Raw genomic sequence first — 26,087 nt, 5'->3', positions numbered from 1 at the left:
TTAGATTGAAAGGGTACATTTCACAAAACAAAAGTTGTACTGAAAACATAGGCATTTGTACACGCAATTATAAATCACTCTATCACTCTGTGCTATGCAGAATGGTGTCTTTTTTATATATATAAAACAGTCAGATAAGGATAAGCCAAATACTTTAAAAACCATTATGTTCACCCTCTTTTTAACACCTACACACTTAAATCAAAACAGAAAGCTAGTATTTATTCCACATGGCAGTCAAATCTCTACATGATGTACATCAGAGAGCAGCAAAATAAAATGTGCAAGTCACTCATGTGCCTTTTTGTTCTTGAATCCAAGACACGGCTTCCAGTCAGCTTAACTCAGCACTGCTACATGCCGTAAGAGATGAAATAATAGAAGGCAGTTCATGGGTGGAAATCCTTAAAAGTCAGAATGCCTCAACGTGCCACTCTGCTGTCCATCATTTTCACGCCAGGAGTTAAGGAGACAGCCTCACTTGTAGAAACTGGCAGCTTAATTTTGGCAGGAGAACCACTTGTGAAAAATTAGCAAGAGGAATTACTACATACAAAAGAGATTGGGATGGTGTGATGGGGTACACAAACCCCACCCAGGACCACAGGGGGTTAAAGGAGCTGCTCTGGGCTCAACCAGTTCCATCCCATCACACCTGCAAGGCTTGCACAAAGCTGGAGGAGGAATTTAAAAGGGGAGCAAAACAGCTCACCTGCAGGCAGACCAGGGAAGAGAACAGACATTCAACCATCAGCTCCTGAGGAAAGGGCTGACTGAAGGCAGGAGCTTCCCAGCCAATTCAGCTGGTATTCACTGGAAGTCAGGAAAAAGGATATCCAGTGTCTGGCAAGAGAGGTTTCAGGCAATGAGAGCTGGAACTGCATTAATCAACTCCTGTGGAGACCTGCTTAGCAGACTGTGGTCAGAAAGGAACTGGCTAGAATGTTCTAGGAACAGTGAGGGGCCTTTGGTTGAGGCATGGTAGAGTTCAGAACTAACCAAAAGATATTATATAGAGTTAAACAATGGAATGGCTAGAGACATTCCTTCATGACTACTGATGGAGACATAATTGAGATAATCCTGTGCACATTATCATAAACAAATGGAGAAGTCTATAGTTTTCAATTGTCCTCATTTCATCAGTACACTGTGTATGCAATAGACTAAGGATCAGATCCAAAGCCCAGTGAAGTCAACATAAAGACTTGCACGGATTTCAGTGGGCCTTGGATAAGAGCCTAAATCCAGACAGGCAGAGCCTAGTAAAATTAAAGTTCTTCTAATTCACCACCACCACCCCCATAAATAGTATCAGCTATGCAATTTATAGTGAAGGTCTCCCTCAGACAAATGTATTAGGGCCAAAAAATCAGAAGCATTAACATGTATGAAGTATTTTTCATGCAATTAGTTTGTTCAACCTTTTATTTAAAGCTTTGTGAAAGAAGGATGGTTCCTGGAGTTTCTGTCCTACCCTCTAATTTACTAAACCATATGGGAATGCTTTAGAAGTAAAATGATGGAAGAAGAAATATTAGCTGTTAAGAACTTAAATGCGGGTGAGATTCAAATATCACTGTGAATAGTTACTTTGCAGTCAATACCTATAAACTCATTTGTATGGGAAATTATTAATATTTCACCCCTAGATACTTCAGAAGAAAACGCTAAATTCTGCAAATGATTAAAGAGAATAAATCACTTTTTACACAAAAGGCACATTGAAATAGGCTATGAATACTGAATGAACCTTGAGAATTTTTATTTTGGCACAAAGCCTTAGCCTCCCTTAAAATGTGTGATACACAATCTTTTTTTGTTTAATATTCTAGATGCCTTCCCAGTACAGTTGATATTCTTGATTCCTAAGCTAACATGTGCTACCCTAAATCAGTTATTTAAAATGTGCTTCCAAACATTTTGGAAGAAGGAAACCCAAGACAGCAGCAAACTTTTAAATTAGTGACCTTTCACCTTAAGTATCCCTAAAACTCATCTGATATAACATTTAATTTCTAAACTGAAATGTCAAAACATTCCCTCCACTCCGCCCCCCCCCCCCCGCATTCTTTTTTTACCTAGCATCAATCTAGTTTTACACATTACTATTTACATTAGTTTAGTTCACATGAAAGATGATAGGGCTGTACAACCCTTAACAACCATGCAGTATGGCAGTATCAGAAGATTTACCCTATTTACTACTAGTGCTGGGTGGTGGCTATAGCCTCCCAGAATTCTAGAACAGCAAGCTGAGGCGTAAAACTGAGAAAGACAAAGATTATTAGAGTTGACACTCCTTTCAAGATGAATGGAGGCTGTCTGCACTTCTCTCTGGCATAAATCCTCCTCTTTGCTCCCTGGCAGCTCTGGAGGTCCCTACACAGCCCTGCCTCAGGTGGGGTGGCCGGTGGGGAAAATCCCTTCACACCCACCCCAAAGGAACTCCCTAATACACAGGTCAGTTGCTCAGACGGTGTCCTGGTAACAAGATTGGGGCAATAACCCATAGACACCTCATTTTTTTCAGGCTGTCTACACTCTCAGAAAGACACCCCCCAGTTTACATTCATTTCACATTTGGAATATTCTCTTTGCATAAGGATGTGACTTTTTCACAAAGTTTAAATTGTGTAGAACTTAACTGGTTATGAAAAGTTTCCTATTTGTCACTCATAGGTAGGTTTGCCTAGTCCTGGACCTGTAGATTTAAGTCATCTGAATTAGGTGCAGCACTGTCAGCATCTGTGCAAGCTTCTGTACACATCGCTCCCTGCTTATTTGCCTCAACTGTACTGAGGAAGAACCACTTCTGCTATGAACTAGTGAACTCTGAGATCCACTTTTTGAAACATGTTAAACAAGAACCCATAAGTAGGGGATGGAAGATGCTTAGGTTTCATAGGGTGCAGTGATTGGAGAATCAGGCTCAGTGTTTCTAAGCAGAACAAACATTGGTGCAGTGCATATTACATTCAAATTTTTAGTTTTGAATGTAACTTCTGTACAACTGTACAATGTAACAACTATAACTTCTAATCAAGTTTATGTGAGACTCCAGAGCAACATAGAGCTTTCTTCATCACTAGGCAATTTTCCAAGCAAGCGCTATACTTGGCTACTCAACCACTAGTCTGTTATAATCACTAGTTCAATCATTGAAACTACTGTAAAAGCTGGCAATCTGCATGTCTGTTTAAACAACAGCAGGCTGAAAATCAAGAGAAATTACATGGGCAAAACTCACCGAGCTGAATTGGAGGTGTCACTCATTTTTGTATAAAGACAAAACTTCCACTCTAATTTGCATAATACACTCTATGGACGTCATTTGGTTTTATTCTGCTGGTGCCCTTTCGAATTATAGTCTTTAATTTCTCTTGTCAATTTCTTCAAAACTTCCTGAGCATTATGTAAACGAGTCAGTAAATATAACAAGTGGTTTCCAAAGAAAGGACAACACAACAAGGGCCTTTTGTAATCACAATAGTTCAACACATTTCTAAATGTAATGCATTGGCAATAAAATAAAGAGGAGGCCTGTAAAATCTAGTTTACTGACTAAAGCAAAAGTCAGATTAAATGAAATGAAAACAATGAATGCACTCTTTTTACAGTGCTCGGGTCACAGGATTTAAATGTTATAACAATAGAAGATCCCATTGATCATGAGAGGAACACTCAAAGGGCCAATGTTAGGGTGCAGCCGAGCAGCACTCAACACAGGTTTCAAGGACAAAATTTTACAGAATTACTGGAAGTTAAGAACAACGCTATGTATGGCACAGCCAAAGGTTTGAACTGCAGTGAATCTAAAATACAAATGAGAATTAATTCTCAAGGAGGAACCCAAGTGTGAGCACAGAGGAGTTCACCAATTCAATCTTATAATTTTTAGACACAGTTAAGAGGTAACTTGATCACTATCTATAAGTGTGTATGGGGGGAACCGAAATTTGATAATAGAAGGCCCTTCAATCTAGCAAAGTATAACAAGGTTCAATGGCTGGAAGTTGTAACCGGATAAATTCACACAAGAAATAATGTGCACATTTTTCACAGGGAGGGTAATTAACCACTGGAACAACTTGTCACAACCCCTGAGTAGGCTACTCCTGCTGAAACCCTCTTGCAGTCCCCGAAGTGCACCTGTATTATGTGGCAGGCCTGTGCCTCCACTTTACCTTGGGGTGGGATCTCATGATCCAACCATATCCAACTGGGTCTCCGGTTTATACTCTCAGTTGTCAGCAGTGTTATTTAGCTAGCACAATGGGCCTGGCACCTGCAGGAGCTATCCTCCCGGAGCCTGTGACAGCATGTGTTTGCAGTGATACGGAAACAGCTACTTCAAAACAAAGCATGATTTATTCTGCCCATAAGGTACACAGCACTTAGAGAAGTGGATTTAAAATAACAAAGAGCCCAACACACATATTCCTTTACGTACGCTTAACCCCTTTATCCATAGCCAAGGCAAGTCTGGTTTGTTCCCTGTCTACAAGTTGAAAGAAACAGCCTAGACTGCTTGCAGCCTGCTCCCTCTCCAAAAAGAAACACTAGAAATGGAAAAGGTACAGGGAAGGGCAACAAAAATTATTAGGGGAATGGAATAGCTTCCATATGAGGAGAGATTAAAAAGACAGACTGTTCAGCTTGGAAAATAAATGACTAGGGGGGATCTGATAGACGTCTATAAAATCATGAATGGTTTGGAGAAAGGATAAATAACACTCCCTTATTCACTTTCACATAACACATGAACCAGGGGTCACCCAATGAAATTAATAGGCAGCAGGTTTAAAACAAACAAAAGGAAATACTTCTTCACACAACACATAGTCAACCTGTGGAACTTTTTCCCAGGGCATGGTGTGGAGGCCAAATGTAAAACTGGGTTCAAAAACCATTCTACTGGGGAGGGAGTTGGAAAGGAAGTTCTGCAGAGAAACTGTGTGGCCTATGAATAGCACATAGCCAAGTTATGGGAGCTTCACTTTAGACCAGTGGTTCCCAAACTTGTTCTGCTGCTTGTGCAGGAAAAGCCCCTGATAGGCCAGTCAGTTTGTTTACCTGCCGCGTCCACAGGTTCGGCTGATTGCGGCTCCCAGTGGCCGCGGTTCGCTGCTCCAGGCCAATGGGAGCTGCTGGAAGTGGCGACCAGTACGTCCCTCAGCGCACGCCGCTTCCAGCGGCTCCCATTGGCCTGGAGCAGCGAACCACGGCCAGTGGGAGCCGTGATCGGCCGAACCTGCGGATGCAGCAGGTAAACAAACCGGCCTGCCAGGGGCTTTCACGGCACAAGTGGCGGAACAAGTTTGGGAACCACTGCTTTAGAGTAATACAGAGGAGCAAATTGTGGACAGGTTGAAAGGCATACAAAGAGAAAAAAAAAAAAAAAAGAAAATTATGTGAAAAAAATCTGTTAATGTTACATCCATGCAAGACTCAGGGGAAAAAAATACACTTCAAAAACAACATCTCATTACCAGATCATACATCAAATAGTACAGAATGCTACATAGGTGCAACTGTTACATATAAAGTGTAAACATATAAATAAATAATAATTGATGTATGATGCTAGCACATATGAGCCATAGTCAAAAATCATTGTGCTAGGCACTGTACACACCTATTGTGAAATGAGTATCTTCCCTGGAGGGTTTAACCAACAGAATAAAACAAAAGTTACTTTAAAAAAATCAAATACAGAAGAGGCAGAATGAAGGCTGTTGTGGGAACCTTCACTCTCAATTTTCTATTTCTGTTTGTTTAAAGCCTTAACACTGCATTAACATATGTATTTGCATATAAATAGAACTAAGTAAATTAATGAAGGGATACAAGAAAACTGAACAGGAAGGCAGCTAGCATTTAATAAGGCTGTTAAATATGCTGATTTTATTATTTAGATTAAAACATCAGCCTTTGCAAATTATCTTAGTGATTTCTAATTCATAATGGAAAAATTATATCAATGCTGGGGTTTGATAAAGAATTCTATAATCTTTCTGATTCACTCTACCAAATGCAGTTAAAAGTTATTAGATTGCTAACACTCTAACTTTTGTATAACATATTATTCTGCAGGAAAAATAAACACCCATCTAAGATCCACTTTCCTTTTTGTGAGCAAAAATATTGCACAACTTTAACAGAAGCATTAGAGTATATGATAAGTTGTATTTTAAGAAAATTATTTCCATATACTGGAGAACTGAAAATCCAAGGAGAATCACAGCAGCAAAAGTTCAGTAACTATAATATGTAACTGATAGTTAAAATTAAGTTCAGGAGTTATCAATAAGCCCTCATGGTGTGAGCTTGCGGCCCCCATTAACATTAATTATAGTGGCACAGCAGCACCATTATACTTAAGGTTGTGTCATTACTTCTGTTTAAAGGTCGACATTTCTAAGTCCTCTAAAATCAACATGGTCACTTGGATTCCTTGGAAATTTGGTGCGCCTCAGAAGAGTCACTTGAGATAGGGACTGCGAAGCTGTAAGCCCTGAAAAAAATAGTCTCAGTTTTAACAAAGGGAGTGCAAGGCACCACTAAATCCTCACAGGACCCAAACTGAGACTGGTACTTACAAAAATGTAAAAGGAGTCTGGGTGCCACCAGACTCCTTGTTGTTTTTGTAGATACAGACTAACACGGCTACCCCCTGATACAAAAATGTACATTTTTATAGTGTCCATGCGCCAATACAAAAGAACAGCTAGAGGGTTTCCATTCCTGCCATCTTATATGCTTTAAAGCTCAGCACCTGTAAGTGTTCCAAAATCCAAATAGTTACTCAGATCACTTTGAAATTTGGTGCACCACATGGGGACATGGATAGTGTTAGTGATCCAAATTTAGGGTCATTTGGGGTCCAAGTTACATGCCTCCCCCCGAAAAAAACTGCTTTCCTTCTGCTGCCTTGTTCTGTTAAACAGAGAGGTACTAATAAGTGAATGAATGACAGACCTCATTGAGATTGTTGGCTGTGAACTTACTATGACATTCCCCTCTGGTGTTATCTGGCCCAGTGATCTGCTAGGTCACTCCAATCCTTGACTCTGGGAGCCAGCCTTACCCTGCTCTGCTGTGAGAACCCCCACCCCTGTGCTGTTCACACACAGCCTCTGGCATGCAAGCTGCTCCTTGGATTGTGCAACCAAATGACGCTAGCCAATATCTCTGGTCCCAGACACAACCCTAGGAACCTCCATCTTGCAGTGTCCAGTTATGCCCACTTATATGAGTTCGTCAATTTAACAAAGAAATTGATATGTACCAGGCTTGTTGTCCCAAGGGGAGTCTCTGACACGTTTCAAACTAAACACACTGCTTCAGGTAGAACAAACAGATTTATTAACTACAAAGATAAATTTTAAGTGATTATAAGTCAAAGCATAAGTCAGATTTGGTCAAATGAAATAAAAGCAAAACGCATTCTAAGCTGATCTTAATACTTTCGGTGCCCTTACAAACTTAGATGCTTCACACCACAGGCTGGCTGGCTGCTCTTCAGCCAGGCTCTCCCCTTTGATCAGCGCTTCAGTCGCTTGGTGTGGTGTCTGTAGATGTAGGTGGAAGAGAGAGAAAGAGCATGGGAAACGTCTCTCCCTTTTATCATGTTCTTTCTTCCCTCTTGCCTTTGCCCCCACCCTTCAGAGTCAGGTGAGTATTACCTCATTGCAGTCCCAAACTGACCAAAGGAAGGAGGGTGACTCACTCGAGATTCCAACAGATCCTTTTGTTGCTGCCCAAGCCAGCATCATTTGTTCCCGTGAGGCTGGGCTTTGTTTGTCCCATGCATACCCTGACGAGGTGTGAACTGCCTCTCTGCTCTTGGAGAGTTTTTGCCTGGGCTTATTTTAAGCCATGAGGATACATTTTCAACCTCATAACTATATACGTGAAATTATAACCTATAACATTACTGTGACAACAATTACTCACATAACAACAATGCTCAGTGCATCATGAGCCTTCCGAAGACACCCAACATGACAAACTTTACATTGGATACCACACAATCATTTTACAAGGATGAACATGGGGGTGCTGGGTGTTCCCCCGAGGTACAGAGCATCACACTTACCCTTCAATTAACATAACTAAGGCCTGGTGCACACTACACAGTTAGGCTGATGTAAACTACCTTCTGTCGACCTAGCTGTAGAAGTATCTTCACTTAAATTGACTCCTGCCAATATAAGTGACTCTCTACACCCATTTAGTAACATCACCTCCCCTAGTGGCAGGTCAATGCAGTGTCAGTGTAGACACTGCATTGCTTCCATCGACTGTTACTGGCTTTCAGGAGCCATCCCACAATGCCCCACATTGACAATTCAATCAATACAAATGCTCCTGGTGAGGACGTGCACTGCCGACACAAGAAGCCAAGCGTGCACACACACAAGTGATCTAATAACTACGGTGGCTATATGCTGACGTAAGGCAACATAATTTTGTAGTGTAGACATGGCCTAAATACAAGTTAATTACAAGCCCTCACCTAAGACAAAAGACATTTTGAACTGAGGGTATGTCTATACTAAAACTGCTACAGAGGCATATCTGCAGTGCTGTAGCAGTGCTTCCATGTAGACATTACTGATGAGAGGGTTTCTCCCATCACTACAGGTAACACACCTCCTCAAGAGGCAGTAGCTAAGTCAATGGAAGAATTCTGTTTTGATGGGAATGTAATCAAAATATTTTGCAGAAAAAAATTAGACATGTGACTGCTTCCTGGAAGGGGCACTAAGGGGCAGAGGAGTGGGGAAAGAGGAGGAGAAGGGTTGGGGGCTGAAGTAAAGAGAGGAGGTTATGGAGGAGGATAAAGCAGGATGGGTGGTATGGGAGGGGAGAAAGGTTAGGAACTCAAGTGAGGAATCTGTGGGAGCTAGGGGGCTGGAGGGGTGGGACACTGGGATGGTGGATGTGGGAGTGAGTTTCGGGAGAGTGGGGGAGAATAGAGGCTGAGACATCAGTGAGACCCACATTCTTCCCTCCCATGTGCCCATATCTGGGGAGCCCTGGCCCCTCTAGGGGGATTTGAGCAGCCCTCCCTCCCCCTCATGTGATCTAGCGTATGGGGGGCTTTCCTCTCACTGGTTTCTGAGCCCCTCTCACTGCCTTCTACGCATGTTTGCCAGGGTCTGGTGGGTCCCATGCCCATCTACAGGGGTTGGAAACCACCTCCCTATCTCTCCTCATGTGATCCAGTTCAGGGATGGGGGGTTGCCTATTGGGATGGTTTGAGGCCCCCCTCCCTGCTGCAGGATCTGGGGAAGTCCTGCCCATTTGAGTGGGGAGCTAGCACTGGTATGTCTCCTCAAACTCAGAATTACCTCCTCCCCCAGCTTATGTGACCTCTCAGTGGGGTATGATGCTGTATCATGAGTCCCTTTGAGGAAGTACAACAGTTCCAGCTCCACAGGACTGCTGAGACCACTCACTCTGCAGCACAGGTGCTGAAAAATCAAAGAGAGGCTCTGAGATGTAAAGGCTGTCCCTTTCCCTGCCTCTGTCTCTGACTGACCTTATGAGGCTCTGGAGAAGAGGTGGTTAGAGTATCTGAGAGTTGCCAGCAGAAACTGGAACAGAGAAGCAACGTGGAAACTGCCAAACCCCTGCTTCTGATTTGGAAAGACTCCTTAGCTTGTGGAAATAGAGAAGGGTGCTTTTTAAGAGGTAGGTCTGACTTCACTTCATGTTCTCTTCATTCAGCTGCCCACCCTGAGTGCCTCACTAAGACTACTGTCAGGTACTCTGCATGGGGCTATACCTTAACTATGGCTTTGTAAGAGTATCTTGAAAGGAGTATATGCCACACCGCCTGCCTATTGGTTTCCAGGTGAAGTTTAAAATGTTGACTTTACTTCTCTCTGTGCGCCATACTTCCACAGGTGAAGTCAGCAGAGGTGCTTGAGCTAAAGCTCCACAGATATACATGAGAAAGGGCTTCTGAGCAAGTGTTCTTTGTGAAGGCCTCACAACTTCAGAACTCACTCTCCTACAGCCTCCATTGCTTTAGTCTATGTCTACACTCTGCACCTTACAATGGCACAGCTGGTCTGCTACAGCTGCACTGTTGTAACGTACGCGGCGGAGCCGCTCTTTGACCCAGGAACAGAGCTCTCCAGGCAACAAAATAAAACCACCCCAACGAGGGGCAATAGCTTCATCACTGGGAGAGCATCTCCTGACAACAAAGCGCTGTCCACACCGGTGCTTTTCGTCATTTACACTTTTTTCGTTCAGGGGTGTTTTTTCACACTCCTGAGCAACAAAAGTTTTAACAATGAAACATAGCCTTAGTCTGAAATAGGCCAAAACTGAAAATCTTCAAGTCATGCTGTAAACCTTATCTTGCCACCCAGGCAGATAAAAATGGGGAGCTTTGGAATAGAAAAATTTAAGAGGGGGAAATAATGGAGAGGGAGGGGGATTTAATCTGAGTTATCTGGTTTGCTGGCGGTGGGTAATTATAAGGGGAGCTGGTAGCAAACTCTATACGTAGGTTGCCTAACACTTTCCAGTACAAAGGATTCTTGTGACCTTGTCTATGAGAAGCTCTCATACCTCCATTGTTTGCAGCAGGCCTTTGAAAACTGGACCAGAAAAATACCTTTTCTTTGAACCACGAAATTCCATTTAGCTTTTGCTCAATTGTAAACTGTTGAATACATAGGTACCTCTCAGTGGTACCTCTTATTTCAAGGGACATTGCTAATTTTAGTCCCCACATTCCATACAAATTTGATGTCTCCTCAATGAAAATCATTGACATTGATAATAAAGAATCAGAAAACTGAAGTTATACAAAGAGTTATTTATACTGAAGGAGTGGCTCCTAGAACATTTTAATTTTCCTGCAGGAATGATTTTTTTCTGCCCCTCATGTTTGGTTTTTGTCAGACATAGTACCTCAGCTCTTGGCAGGTTGAGAAGCATGTACACAGGCACCAAGGGAACCCTACCTTTGAGCCTTTGATATGGCTCTCCTCTCTGGTAAATGGAAGGAGGGTCAGAGAGTGGAAGTCACCAGCATACCTGTCACTACTGATTTAATTGGGACATGCCCGGGTTTTGAAAACCTAATCTGGGAAACTTCTGGTCTGATCAGTTTTCAGAGTAGCAGCCGTGTTAATCTGTATCCGCAAAAAGAACAGGAGTACTTGTGGCACCTTAGAGACTAACAATTTATTCGAGCATAAGCTTTCATGGACTACAGCCCACTTCTTCGGTATGCAGGTACTAATAAATTTGTTAGTCTCTAAGGTACTCCTGTTCTTTTTGCTGGTCTGATCAGTGTCATAGGACTGTGTGGCAGAGATATGTATAGTATAGAAGAAAAGGACCTTGTGAACAGATCCAAGCTCAAATGTCATATTTTTGTTACTAAGTCTATCAGTATGATAAAGCAGAGAAATCAGACTCACCAAGATCTAGATGAATGCCTGGAACAAATGAATTGAGAAAGAACATCAGGATAACAAATCCCAACACAGTCAGGCATTTGATGAGAAGTATTTTGTCTGTTATTCTGTGCTGTAGGTAGGAAAAACATTCAGCAACTATGTTACAGAAGAATTTATTATACTGTACACGCTTTCAATCCCGCATGCATTTTGTAAAGCATAAATCTCTTACTGTAAAGGAAAGGTGATACAGGAGAGAAAAGTAAAAATCTTAAGTTAAGAAAAAGATTCTCTTGGGGGGAAAAAGAAAATTCTGTAGAAACAATGCTATTTTAGACAACAAAAATCTTTTGACATTAGCTACAACTTCTAAATTTGTTTCGTATGTAATTGATAATAAAGGAAGTCGATTTTTAAACATTTTCATTATCATACTGTATGTTAGGTAAGTGATTACAATTTAGCAGAGCCCACTGTAGATTTAAGGCCCTTGACACAAACGTGAATAGCAGGAATCTGCAGGTCATGACTGCTCAAAATGTTTATATTTGTTCAGCTACCCCAGTTTTAACTTTATTGTAATGGGAACAGTAACACTGAAATGCAATTTCCATTATAATCAGGGCCCAATGCAGTCTGTGATTCTATGGCACAGAAATAAATTAACCCCATGCTATTGAATTCTGCTCCAAAATCTTAGAACCTAATCTACAGGTTCTACTCTTTCCCTTTATTCATCATTCTAGTCTCCACTTTCTACCTAATTCCTGCACTCTCCTTTCCTGACACCTCTTTTCCCCCCAAGATCATATTCTTATCACCAGGCCCCATCTTCTCCCCCATTCCTCTCTAGTTTCCTTTTTTAGTCCCAGTCTTCTCTATTGTCTACTGGTTCCTCTTTCTAGTCTCACTTGCTCCACCTAGAGTCTTCCCCCACTCCATCCTGATTCCTCTGTATAGTCCCAACCTTCTCCCACTCTCTGTCCTGGTATTCCCCTCTCTAGTCACCATTTCCTTCACACACACACACACACACACACACACGGTTAAGACTATTTAAAAATCTGATCACACTTTATACTAAGGTTCTTTTAATAAGAGGTTGATTAGACTGTAGCTCTTTGAAACAGGAACTGTGTTTGTAGTGCACATAGTATTGCTAGCCCTGGTCCATGATTGGTGTTCCTAGGTGCTATCACACCACAAAAAATATATTAATATTTATATCATTAACATATTTATATTAGGTTATAGATGGTAATAAGGATATCAGTAGAAGATGTTCTCTATAGCTACAAGCCATGATATAAGCAACCTGTTGAACTGTTGGAATCTATAACAATGGATTAGCAATTTATTAAATCATCAATTAATCATGTATTAACACTTTATAAAAGTATTTATAAATGGAAACTCAGTATAAAGTGTGACCAAAAAACATCATTAAGTAAATTTAAGGTTGCAGGTACATATCGGACAGTGGGGGGGGGGGGCGCGAGTGTGTGTGTGTGTATGTATATATACCTAAAGTACATTATAGTTAAAACAAACAAACAAACAAACAAACAAGAAACACAGGAAATTCAAACTTAAGGTTAAACTTAAAAGAAACGTTAACATCTGAATGTGCTACCTTAACTCTGTCCCATTCAGAAGCCAGCCCACCAGCTTTTCTTCCCTGCCTGGAGAGTATTTGATAGGTGCACTGAATTGGTTCCTGCTTTTTCTGCTAGGATATACTTCAAAATATTATCGGTGTACCAAATCAGAGGTACAGTTTTTCTGAAACTTAGTATAACTGCCATTTACCTACTTTTTTTTGGAGCTCCTGAATATTTGTTTCCCAGTTTTTATCTTCTTGTGAAATTTGTCTGAAAGAAAAGGACGCATGCCCTTTAGTTATGAAATTAGAGTTCTGCCACAATCTTAATATAGTATTGGAATACGTCCTCTATTACAACTAGCTCCTCTCACACAGGGGCGTCCCTAGCTGTTCTGGGGCCCTACGCAGCCCCCCCCAGAGGGGTGCATGAGGGGCCCCGGGCCTCTGCGGGGAAGGGGGCCTCTGTGGGGGAGGAGCAGGGAGGCTGGCCCCAGGCCTCCGTTGGGGGGGGGAAGCTGGCTTGTGGGGTAGAGGGGAACAACCCCCCAGCACTCACTGGCAGCACAGCCGGGGCCGGGTTGCTGCACTCCCACCACCGGTGAGTGCAGGCCCGGCCCTGCCGCACTCCTCAGGGGACTGGGGGTGGGGCTGGGCAGGGGCAGGAAGAGGCGGGGCGGAGGCCCTGGGGAAGATCCGGAACAGGGGCTGGAGCAGCACGCAACTGCTCAGGATACCAGGAAATTTGGTGCTCCAAATTTCCTGGTGCCTTACGCAGCTGCATGCTTTGTGTATGGGTAAGGATGGCCTTGCTCTCACATTTAGACCATCCTCTTACTTATATAAGCAATGCACTCTAAGTATGAAACCATGGCCTTATTACAACCAATAGCAAAACTCCCATTAACTTCAATGGGACAAGGATTTCACTTTAAAAACCCAACCCTACAGCACATAGACCCTATCCTTATGAAAAGTCCCACTGACTTCAAAAGAACTCTGCAACATTTTAGGTCTGAACTAGCAAACTTCATTGCAGGACTGAGGCCAAAGACCGTAGTTAGTTCCTGCACCAGTTCTGGAAGTTGACATGTGCCATTTTGAGATAAAACAATGGAGATGTGCCAGCAAATTAAAGAAGTATGGATTGGATGAATGGACTACAGGGTGGATACTAAGATGGCTAGATTATTGGGCACAATGGGTAGTGATCAACGGCTCGATGTCTAGTTGGCAGCCAGTATCAAGGGGAATGCCCCGGGGATCGGTCCTGGGGCCAGTTTTGTTCAACATCTTTATTAATGATCTGGATGATGGGATGAATTGCACCCTCAGCAAGTTTGCAGAGGACATTAAGCTGTGGGGAGAGGTAGATATGCTGGAGGGTAGGGAATAGGGTCCATAGTGACCTAGACAAATTGGAGTATTGGGCCAAAATAAATCTGATGAGGTTCAACAGGGACAATTGCAGAGTCCTGCACTTAGGAAGGAAGAATGCCATGCACCGCTACAGGCCGGGGACCGACTGACTAAGCTGGAGTTCTGCAGAAAAGGACCTGGGGATCATAGTGGACAAGAAGCTGGATATGAGTCAGCAGTGTGCCCTTGTTTGCCAAGAAGGCAAACAGCATATTGGGCTGTATTAGTAGGAGCATTGCCAGCAGATCAAGGGAAATGATTATTCCCCTCTATTTGGCACAGCTGTGGCCACGCCTGGAGTATTGCGTCCAGTTTTGGTCCCCTCTGCCCCCACAGAAGGGAGGTGGACAAATTGGAGAGAGTCCAGCGGAGGGCAATGATTAGGGCGCTAGGGCACATGACTTATGAGGAGAGGCTGAGGGAACTGGGCTTATTTAGTCTGCAGAAGAGAAGAGTGAGGGGGGATTTGATAGCAGCCTTCAACTACCTGAAGTGGGGTTCCAAAGAGGATGGAGCTAGGCTGTTCTCAGTGGTGGCAGATGACAGAACAAGGGGCAATGGTCTCAAGTTGCAGTGGGGGAGGTCTAGGTTAGATATTAGGAAACACTATTTCACTAGGAGGGTGGTGAAGCACTGGAATGGGTTACCTAGGGAGGTGGTGGAATCTCCTTCCTTAGAGGTTTTTAAGGTCAGGCTTGACAAAGCCCTGGCTGGGATGATTTAGCTGGGATTGGTCCTGCTTTCAGCAGGGGATTGGACTAGATGACCTTCTGAGGTCTCTTCCAACCCTAATATTCTATTATTCTAGTGTGTGTGTGTGTGTGTGTGTGTGTGTGTGTGTGTACACACACACACACACACACACACACACACACAGAGATAGAGATATATCATTTGCATTTTACAATGAAGTTTTTAAAATCTCGATTACTTTATTGAGTTATCAGTATAGTCAGCTCTTCCAGCATACCCTGGGGTTCAGGAGCTGTGCTATTAACAGTAATGGATTACATATTGCTGCATTATGCTGAAGGAATCCTGACTTCCAGCATCAATGAGGTAGTTTATATGCACATTTCAGAAGTTCTCTCTTTGGTAAATCATGATTTCTTATAATAATTTTATTTCTTTTTTTTTTTAATTGCCTGATTTTGATCAGGATTTGATCATTCATAAAATGCACCTGCCAGACTATTCAATATGTACAATGTCAGCGTAAACATCATAGGATATAAACAAAAACATTTCAGGTTACCGAAGGAATTTTTAAAATCCAATTTACATTTCCCTTTTCATGCCCTTTATTTAATTATTTACATTTCACTCAGCTTGGACAATGAAAATTAATAAAGTCAGTTTCACTTTTGTTTAGAGTCAATTTCACTATCAGGTTGTTTGTACTGTACTACTTAGGTTTCAAATTCTAAACAGCAACTTTTAAATGACAGGCAGTGATTTTCATTGGAATTTAAAAAAAAATTGGATTAACATTTTGTTGGACTTAAGTTTTATTAAAAGCTTTTCCCATCCTCAGCACAACATTTAAATTGTGGGTCATATTTAAATTGATAGCGCTTTCTTAAAATGTTGTTAATAAATAATTTTATACATGAGTAGGATGTCTTCCAAAGTCTCATCCTCATTGAAAAGCACTTTAAAAAATAAAATATTAAAATTATTTAGCAGCATGCTCTGAAGGACACTGTTGAATGGAAAAAGGATCACAAACTTACTTTTTATGCCTTCAAATGAAAACTACCTAATGTTTCTAGATCCTGAAGTTCAGGGGCATATTACCAACCTCAAAAAGCCAATTCTGTCTCCTTACATTTATCAAACATCTTTTAGCTACTTACTCAGTCTTTAATCATCGTTGGGAAGGGTGCTGGGTAGAAGGGGCAGCACCTCTTCTCCAGTTCCCACGTGATGCTCGAAAGCACACCATGGAATCCAGGTCTGGGCCCAATGGAGAGAACACTGATCTTCACTCTCCTAGCTGTGCGTAACGTTACTAATGTAAAATCCTGGCCTCAGTATCATTGACTTCAGTGGGGCTAGATTTCACTCCTAATCTTATGAACAGATAGTAAAGCATTGATACAGCAAACCCTGCAGTCCCATGCTAAAAACAGCACCCATTCCGCCAGACAGTGGATTTCACAAGTCTCCAAAAAATCTGTGCCTCTACAAAATTAAAGTGATGTGAATTGTGCAGGCTATACCTATGGAACGTTTTGAGTTTTTTTCTCAGCAAGATCTCCAGAGTCAGAACTTTCTGCATTAAGAGGCATTTCACAGCAGTTTCTTCTCTGCTGGCAGGGTTGATGCGTTGTGCTGTCAGTCTCCAAACATGGATCTCGTGTTTCAGTTCTAAGAAGAAATAGGATTGTTTAGCTTAAAGTGATATAGAATGCATATTAAATCAGATCCCCCCACCCAAAAAAACAAAAAACGCAAATACACACTGAATGTCTTGTACTCCAAAGTTAAAAACCACTCAAATGGAAGCAGCATAGAGCTAGTGACCTTCAAAACTATTACTGAAAGTTTGCTTTGGTGTGTAGGAAAAAATAATGATAAATAAAGAGGAAAAACATTTTTAAAACTTTAAATGAAACAAACCCCAGATTCAGTTTCCGAACAACAAATTGTTCCCTCCAATGCTAGTGAGTGGTTCCCATTGAATTACGAAAGAACAGAGCACACATATCCAAGGACAAACTCTGGGTCTAAAATCAATCAATTTGTTTTTAACCTACACAAAACAAACTGTACCCTATTGTACTGCTAACAGAGTGCTAGCCATTTTGTAGAAATATATGAAGGTAAATGCCCCTGTACAAGGAGAATGGACAAATATAAATCAAGGAAGGTGATTGGAATGGAATGAAAAGCATGAAATTGTCCAGGAAGAATTAGCATGAACAATGCTAGCTCCATGATTTGTTGGGATTCTTTTCACTTATTTTATTTTCATATTAAAACATTGTTAATTATATAAAATAAATGTTTTAATTATCCAGTGTGGTGGAATTTTAGCATTGCGTTTGAGAACATGGTGTAATGACATTAAACCATTTCCCAGGGATGCAAGTTCTGGAGACTTCTGAGATGCTTGTTCCATAGGCATGGAGACCGTTGGGAATCCTAGAGTTAACAAAAAGAACAGGAGTACTTGTGGCACCTTAGAGACTAACAAATTTATTTGAGCATAAGCTTTCGTGGGCTGCAGCCCACTTCATCGGATGCATAGAATGGAGTCTATAGTAAGGAGATATATATACACACATACAGAGAACATGAAAAGGTCAGAGTTGTCCTACCAACTCTAAGAGGCTAATTAATTAAGAGAAAAAAAAACTTTTGTAGTGATAATCAAGATAGCCCATTAGACAGTTTGACAAGAGGTGTGAGAATACTTAACATGGGGAAATAGATTCAATGTTTGTAATGGCTCAGCCATTCCCAGTCTCTATTCAAGCCTAAGTTGATGGTGTCTAATTTGCATATTAATTCAAGTTCAGCAGTTTCTCGTTGGAGTCTGTTTTTGAAGCTTTTCTGCCACTTTTAAGTCTGTTACTGAGTGGCCAGAGAGGTTGAAGTGTTCTCCTACTGGTTTTTGAATGTTATGATTCCTGAGGTCAGATTTGTGTCCATTTATTCTTTTGCGTAGAGACTGTCCAGTTTGGCCAATGTACATGGCAGAGGGGCATTGCTGGCACATGATGGCATATATCACATTGGTAGATGTGCAGGTGAACGAGCCCCTGATGGCATGGCTGATGTGATTAGGTCCTATGATGATGTCACTTGCATAGATATGTGGACAGAGTTGGCATCAGGCTTTGTTGCAAGGATAGGTTCCTGGGTTAGTGTTTTGTTCTGTGTTGTGTGGTTGCTGGTGAGTATTTGCTTCAGGTTGGGGGGCTGTCTGTAAGCGAGGACAGGTCTGTCTCCCAAGATCTATGAGAGTGAGGGTTAACAATAATCCACCTAACATTTCTAAACACAATATCCCAGGGCAGCCCACAGGATTCAGGGGGCCTGGGGCAAAGCGGGGGAGCTGAGGCGCTTGTACTCACCCGGCGGCGGTCTGGGTCTTCGGCAGCATTTCAGCTGCGGGGGGCCGTTCAGTCACTCTGCGTCTTCGGCAGCACTGAAGGACACGCCGCCGAAGACCTGGAGCGACTGAAGGGCCCCCTGGTACCAAAATGCTGCTGAAGACCCAGACCGCCGCCAGGCCAAGGCTCGCGGGGCCCCTGCGGGGCCCAGGGCCTGGGGCAAATTGCCCCACTTGCCCCCGCCTCTGGGCGGCCCTGCAACATCCTTGTCCACACTCAGGCCAAAATAACATTTAATCTGGTGTTAGAAAACATGACAAGGCCACATTTTGACTAACACAATGTGTTTTTCCCCCCCAGTAGAGACAAGGCCTTGGGGCCTTACATCAAGGGGGAAAACTGTAGCTCCTGCTCAGCTAGAGTGATAGAATGTGTGCATTAGGAACGAGCCTTGGATTTCCTAGAAGAATCCTAAGAAAGTACGAGCAGAATCCTTAGTTACACAGATAATATCTAATACCACCTAGAAGGAACTTTTTTCCGAAGTTGAAACCCATTTAAGCAAATTGCCAAGGGTTAATTGCTGCCCAATTCCAGATCACTCATATAGCCAGAGAACTTTAGTATGGGAAGAGAGGCATGTGAAGCTCTTCGTGCTGCTTATTCATAATTTAGCAATAAATAATTATAAATAAGCATTTATTTCATTTACTAAGAGTTATCCTTCAGAATGTCCTGAAAACAAATATTTCCTTATATACTGAGAGAGGTAACATTAGTTCTATTTGTTGTTGTGATTACTTTGCTCACATTATTTAGTAACAGTAACGTATCTATTGAAGCCCCCTCCCTTTGTGACCAATTATTCGCAGTTATCAGATTATAAATCATGCAGAGATGGGTTTAACAAGGATTCACCCTTGATGAAACATTATAATTTTACATAACTGATGCAAACAAAGAGCCACATACAGCAACTGACTTACATTTTGAATGGCCTCATAAATGTGTTTTGCAGGTGCATAAATGATGGTCTTTGCCCAGAGTTTACAATCTAAGGGCTTGCCTATATGAACAGTTAGTAAATGGTAACCTGGGTTGTAAATCTACCCCACACTAGCCTGCTGTGCACCATCTGTATGAACCCTGCTACCGTGCACTAAAAGGTCCCATTTCAATGCAAAAATCTAAAAAAAAAGTGGAGTCTGATTTCATTATAGGCTTCTTCATTTTCTTTCATCACTCTGATTTTGTCTCTAAAAATGTTGCTTTGCGATTCCTGTATGGTAAAGGGAAAACTTTAAGTGATCCTATATGCTGTCTCAATCTAAATGAGATAATCTTTTACACTGAATGTAAGTACATGAGGTATGAGAGATGCCAAGAAGGTTCTATCACATTGGGATTTCTCTTGAGACCTCAATCTATTGGTTCCCCAGAACTCATCACTCAGGTTTCTTGATTGGCATACACTAAGACTAGACAGCACTGATCAGACTCACGGGTAGGGGCTACGTACAGGGCATATCACAAATCCAAAGAGTCCAGGTGTTAATTACTTTATGTACTAGTTTGACCCTATACTGATGCATGCATCTTCCATCCTACATTCACTTTCAGTCCTCCCTTCATTCAACACATTGAACACTGAAAAACAAGACAAATTTACAAGTGAAATCCTGGTCCCACTGAGGTTTGTCATTGACTTCAGGGGGCCAGGATTTCACCCCACATTTTAAAAAAGTTGTATTTAGTTTATAAAAAATCAAATGTGTGTTCTCTTCCTGCAATCCTGTTACTCACATTCAGAACGATTCCCTCTTTCAGAATATCGTTCACTCCTCCACTAACACTAGCAATATCAAAGAACACAGTATTGCAAACTCAATCTAATTAATTCTCAAAATCCTTAGTGACGAGCTCTGTTAATTGAATACACTCAGGAAAGCATAACCGTCCATGATGGGATGATAATTGTCATTTTATGATAATTTTTAACCTGAAAGTGCACTATACTTCTAGAAGCCTAGGTGGATGAGGTAATAGCTTTCATTGGACCAACTTCTCTTGGTGAAAGACAGTCAAGACAGTTAGCAGTGATGGGCTGTGGCTAATAAAGTGCAAATCATATTCCTAGGAGTACAATTTTCTCCTCATAGTATTGCAGGCTAACTTTTTTCACTAAAATATATTTTTCCTAGCTAAGATTTTAGAGCAAAAATAATTTTATCAATATATTCATTGAACAAGAAAGAAAAAACAGCACCATTGATTTTATAGCTTCACATAACAATAATACAACTTTTATAGGGTTTAGTTCTTAGACGTGCTTTACAATTATTAACTAATTTGTCCTTGTGAAGTAGGTAAATAAGCATTATCCCCATTTTACAGATGAGGAAACAGAGGCAAAGAAGTGCTGCTCAAGGTCTCAGAGGGAATCAGTGTCAGCTGAGATTAAAACTCAGAATATCTTGGTGGGAGCCAGAAACTACTAAGTACCAGAACAAACTTCCCAACAATACCAAATAAGTTTAAGGTACTGATCTTGCAATCATTTATGAGTATGCTCATCTTTATTCACATGGCTAGCCCCTATTGAACTCCTGCAACCCTGAGCATCCTGATATTTACATCCTACACATTATTGTAATAATCTTTGTACAAAACATGCCTTGTGAGGTATCATTTGAAACTAATCATTTACTGATCATTAACATTCTTGCAAGATGTAGGTCCATGGTGGGTATTAAGAGTTAGGGATATATGCTAGAATTCTGACTAAAAAGTGTGTTTAAACCAGGCATGTCAAGAGAAGTTTATAAACAAGTCTTCCTTAGACAAAGGAATGCATATTTGATTCTTTGACCAGCCCAATCTTCAGGCAAAGACAATGAAGGTCCATTTTTACATATTAGATAAACAAAGCTATTAAGCTAACAGGTGGGGGAAGAAAGAGCATGGAGCTTTCTTCACCATCAGACTCCATGTTGCCTTCTTCACAGCTTGAATAAACTTTACTTTGAGGGGTAATCCACAGAACAGGCTATAAAGATGGGGGTTGAACCTCAAGTGATAAGCAATTGAATCAACTGGTTGTATACAATATTACTGTATTATAAAAGGGTAGCATGAACTTTTTTCTGAAAGCTAATGACACCGGTGATTAATATTGTGAAATGTGTATATTAACACTATATGAGGAAATATGGATACTTAATATGTTTTAAAGTCTGTGGCCAAACAGGGAGAAAGAGGTTCCCATCCAGACAGGAGAGAAGGCAACTATTTATCTGTCTCCTATGTAAATTCAGCATGGTGGAATCAAAACAATGGAAGATTCATTTACATACAGGGGGAAGCCCACAGGAAGGAAAGAACAGCATGAGGTAATCCTGCCTCTTGAAACAAAGTCGTTGAATTTTCGAAGATATAAGCAAGGAGAGAAGTCATCTTTGGCACCCATCACTAGACAGACACAAGGGAACAGAGCTCTTGCAAGCTGAGAAAGACGAGTCCTTCAATCAAGACGGAGCTGAAGTCCCTGGGAACAACTTCATAGCATATGCACAACATGCCTTAAGTGGCACGTGACCAGGATTCACCACCGAATTTGGTCCACCGGTTGGATCATTAGCTTCTCCGGCCCAGGACGAGTACTGATGGGGAGTGTGATGTGAATGCTGATCCATGCTTCCATCTGGGAACTGAACATAGGTGAGAAACCTGCTTAGGCAAAGATCTTTCACCTAGGAAGACAAGGGAAAACATCACCTTGTGCTTCTGTGAAGGTTCATTCATGGTTAGGAAGAAGATTGGTGAGAGAAACTAACATGAACAAAGCCTGTATCTTGCTAGATTATGTTTTCAACTTTTAGACGTGGTTTCACTTTTCTTTGCTTGTAAACCCCTCTCTCTCTCTCTCTCTCTCTCATACATGAATTCACTTAAAAGCCTATCTTCTTTTGTTAATAGACTTGTTTTAGTATTAATATAAACCTATTCAGTGCTATGTTTAAATGGAAGGGTGTATCTACCCCAGTTAAGTTAAGTTAACAAGCTATGATGTGCTTTTGTCTCTTTAGAGAAACATCAAAACCTTACTATTTTTCTGAACTATCCAGGAGAGGGGTGGACTTTACAGAGCACATAGATTTGAGGAAATTCGGGACTGGGAATTTGTTGGGGGTCACTCTGCAAATAGTAACCCAGGCTGGTGGAAGAGAGTGGAGCAGTAGACGGGCTGCTGGGGTCAGCTGCTGAACAAGGGCAGTCTACCGCACACACTCAAGTGTGACCTGCATGTTTGTAGATTGTAGCTCCCAAGCTGGGATGCTCACAATCAGCAGCAAAGCATCTGAGGAATCCAGGGTTTCAGGGCAGGTGAGAACCCCTCGTTGGTCTGGATTGCACCCCAAGTCCCCTCACATCTCCATGAGACTATTCATGCGGGTAAAGATAAGCATAGGTGGAAGTGCTTTGAGCATCAGTTTTTCCTCAAACACTGTGATAACAAAAAATCATCCACAGCACATGCCTTGCTTTATGTAATTATTTGTAAAAAAAATCACAAAACAAAGACTCATAAGAAGCCTGCACAATATTGTTGAAAGAAATACATAAGAGTTCGGGCTAAAAATACCCATCAGCTGCTGAATAGAAACTGTATGGAATTAGAAATGTCCGTTTTATTTATTATGTATTGTTTATATAATAATTTGTACCAAGGCAGCCTTCAATATATAAATGTGAATCCAAGGGTTTATACCCAAGTGATAACATTTTCTTCTAAACAGTTCTACTATTTGAGTCTCAACATTTATCAAAGTAAAAAAATCTTGTCATCTAAAAGTGAGATTTACTCAAAACAGACAACCTCCCAGAGCTGAACAGACAGAGAATCACTTTTATAGAGATTTGCAGCCTGCATAGCAGAGTCTGGGGCTTGACGGACCAAAGCAGAATGTAGCATCCAGCAGTACAAATGGTCAGGATTTTTTTTCCCCCTACCACGAACAATATCATTAGAATTGGGGGGGGGTTCCCCAGCAAGATCCACAATTGCTAGCTGCGTGAGGGGTTTCAGTAAAACACTTCCAGCCTGCTATGGCATTTTACATGAAAGAATAAAGTTTAAGACGCCTATAACAGACAACAAAGTTTGCTAAATTTATGGCAGCAAAAATGGAGGAAATTAAACACAGTTCTGTATTTTAAATAACATTCAAACGTAGCTGAGAGATATACAGTGAACTAACATGGACTAATTATCATCAATCCACAAGGCAAGATGTTAATGCCTCTGAAACAGGAATTCAGTATACTGATGACAATGACGACTTCAGTGACCCATTAAAAAATCTCAGTCAAGATTGGTTATTAATTAGCATACAGTTATCCTGACTATACATTTTGTTAGAGAAAGAGAAGTCTGGTGGTTAAGACACTGAAGTCAAGTCAGAAGATGTTGGTTAAGTTTCCAGTTCTGCCACAAACTCTCTCTATTACCTCGGGCAAGTGATTTTGATGGTCAATAGGAGAAGGATACCTAAATCCCTCTGAAAAGCTGGGCCATAATTTTCTATGCCTCATTTTCCCATTGTTTACAGATGGGAATAATAATTACTTCTTTATCCCTTGCTTATTTAGATTTTATGCTATTTGGAAAAGTGATATAGGATATGTATGTACAGCACCTAGCATAGTAGGGCTCCCACTTCTGTTAGAGATTCTAGACACTACCCTAAGAAAAGCTTTATAATTACTCATACATTTTGGCTACTTCTTTTGCTAATTAGCACTTTCCTAACAGTATTACTATTACATTATCAACTTCAGAATCAGAGAAAGATCCAAAACAAATTGCCACCATTCATTCAACTAAACTCCCAATGATCTATTTTGGTTTTCAGAAAAAATTCTCTCTGCTTTGAATTCTATCAAAATTATTCCAGTATACTCACAATCAAGAGATTTTTAACTCAGACTTCAGATTCATAAATCGCAGTTTCTTCAAAATCAAGCTAAGTATTTTTTTTTATTACAGTACAAATGGGTATTTTGACAACTGTCTGGAGAAAAAGAAATTGCTGTGCAATTCATTATCCTCTTTTCAGCAGTGGATATATAATTTCCTGCAGTAAAATTTTTTAACCTAATAAATAACTACTAAGGTCTGTGATGGGGTGTCCACTACACAGAACTGGAAGGGGTGAAGGTAGCCAGGTAGGCCTATTAACTCCATAGACTGCACCTGGAGGGAGAGGCAGGGAGCAGGGAATGGATTGTAAGAAGGTTCAGCTGGGCAGGAACAGGAGGGCCTATAAAGCCAGAAAGATGGCAACAGACAGGGGCTGCCACTGGGAAGGGGCAGTCACTTCCTGGGAAGAGGAAGGAGGGTTTGGAGCTGGTACACCCAGAGCATGGAGGGAAACAAGGAGTTCTAGGAAGCATTCCAAGGAAGGAGCAGTGATGGCTGGGAGAGGATAGCCAAGAACTTGTGTAGGGTTCCTGCACTGGAATCCAGAGAAGTTGGCGGGCCCGGGTTCCCCTACCAGCCACCAAGGGCATGACATAGACTAGTGGGGCAGTGAACAGGAAGGCTGCCTGCCCAACAGAGAATTGAAGGACTGTATCCTGGAAGAGGAGGAGGAATGCTGAGTGACCTGACTGGAAGGCTGAGTCATGAAGGGGACGCTGGGATTCCAGAGAGTGAGAGAGGGGCTACAGACCACAGTGAGATATGAGGGGACAACATACAACCACAGGAAGGGGCATCACCTTGAGAGCTAATCCCCACAGTGACCAGGAGGAGGCACCAGACAAGTGGTAAATGGTGTGTCCTGTAAAAAGGTCATATTAATACAATCAAAGAATGCAACCAACTATCTAAACCTGACAGATCCAAAGTTTTATTAAGAAATGAAGAATCATGAAAAAAATGCAGCTTCAAAATGACTTCAGCTATAACCCAACAGATAAGTATTTCATCCAATGCTTTTAATCTAGCAACATAAAGGCCTAATAATAAAGAAGGCACTGAAGATACAGAGTATGTTATAGCAATCAATTTAAGATATAATGGTAAATCATTACATTAAGCTATATTTTGTTAAATAAACTAGGGAAAGATAAATCAAAATCAGAAGAGATATTTGTTAAATAGAAGAACTGCCAGAGTGAAAACTCTCATGATAGCAATGGTATATAGTGTAGTTTTAATATCTAGATAACTATTCAATCTGAACTGCTGTCTAAAAACTGAGAGACCAGATGAGTGAAGTAATATCTTTTATTGGACCAACTTCACAATCAGAAGTTCTCAGAATGACTGCAAACCTCAGAGCAATCAGAATAAAATGCAAACTCTGATTCTCTGACCTAGCCTTCTGTAATGTTCTGCTAGGGTTCCCAGAATTATGAGTTACTGTGTCACCCTCTCGGTCAGCAAGTGAGAGTTTTGCTCCTGTTAAACTGTGTGACAACTCCCTGACACACCAGCTTGTCTGCCTTGCCAGCAAACTCTTCAGGACACTGCCAGTTCAAACCTTGCCTTGCAGGTAACAAACAGTGAAC

General features: G+C 41.4%; 1 protein-coding gene across 3 annotated transcripts in view; it reads right to left on the bottom strand.

Annotated features, from left to right (window-relative positions):
• The window catches only part of OCA2 (OCA2 melanosomal transmembrane protein), a 351,992-nt gene that overhangs the window by 112,174 nt on the left and 213,731 nt on the right, over positions 1 to 26,087 (bottom strand). For all 3 annotated transcript variants that reach the window (XM_065580822.1, XM_065580824.1, XM_065580823.1), the window contains 3 exons: positions 16,674 to 16,821; positions 13,246 to 13,303; positions 11,454 to 11,562 (listed from right to left, as the gene is read on the bottom strand). In XM_065580822.1, coding sequence (XP_065436894.1) covers positions 11,454 to 11,562; positions 13,246 to 13,303; positions 16,674 to 16,821 — 315 coding nt within the window. The remainder of the gene's footprint in view (positions 1 to 11,453; positions 11,563 to 13,245; positions 13,304 to 16,673; positions 16,822 to 26,087) is intronic.

Source organism: Chrysemys picta, chromosome 1 (genome assembly GCF_011386835.1).
Source record: "Chrysemys picta bellii isolate R12L10 chromosome 1, ASM1138683v2, whole genome shotgun sequence".
In the NCBI taxonomy this organism is placed as follows: Eukaryota; Metazoa; Chordata; order Testudines; family Emydidae; genus Chrysemys; species Chrysemys picta.
This window is presented reverse-complemented; position numbering and strand designations above follow the sequence as displayed.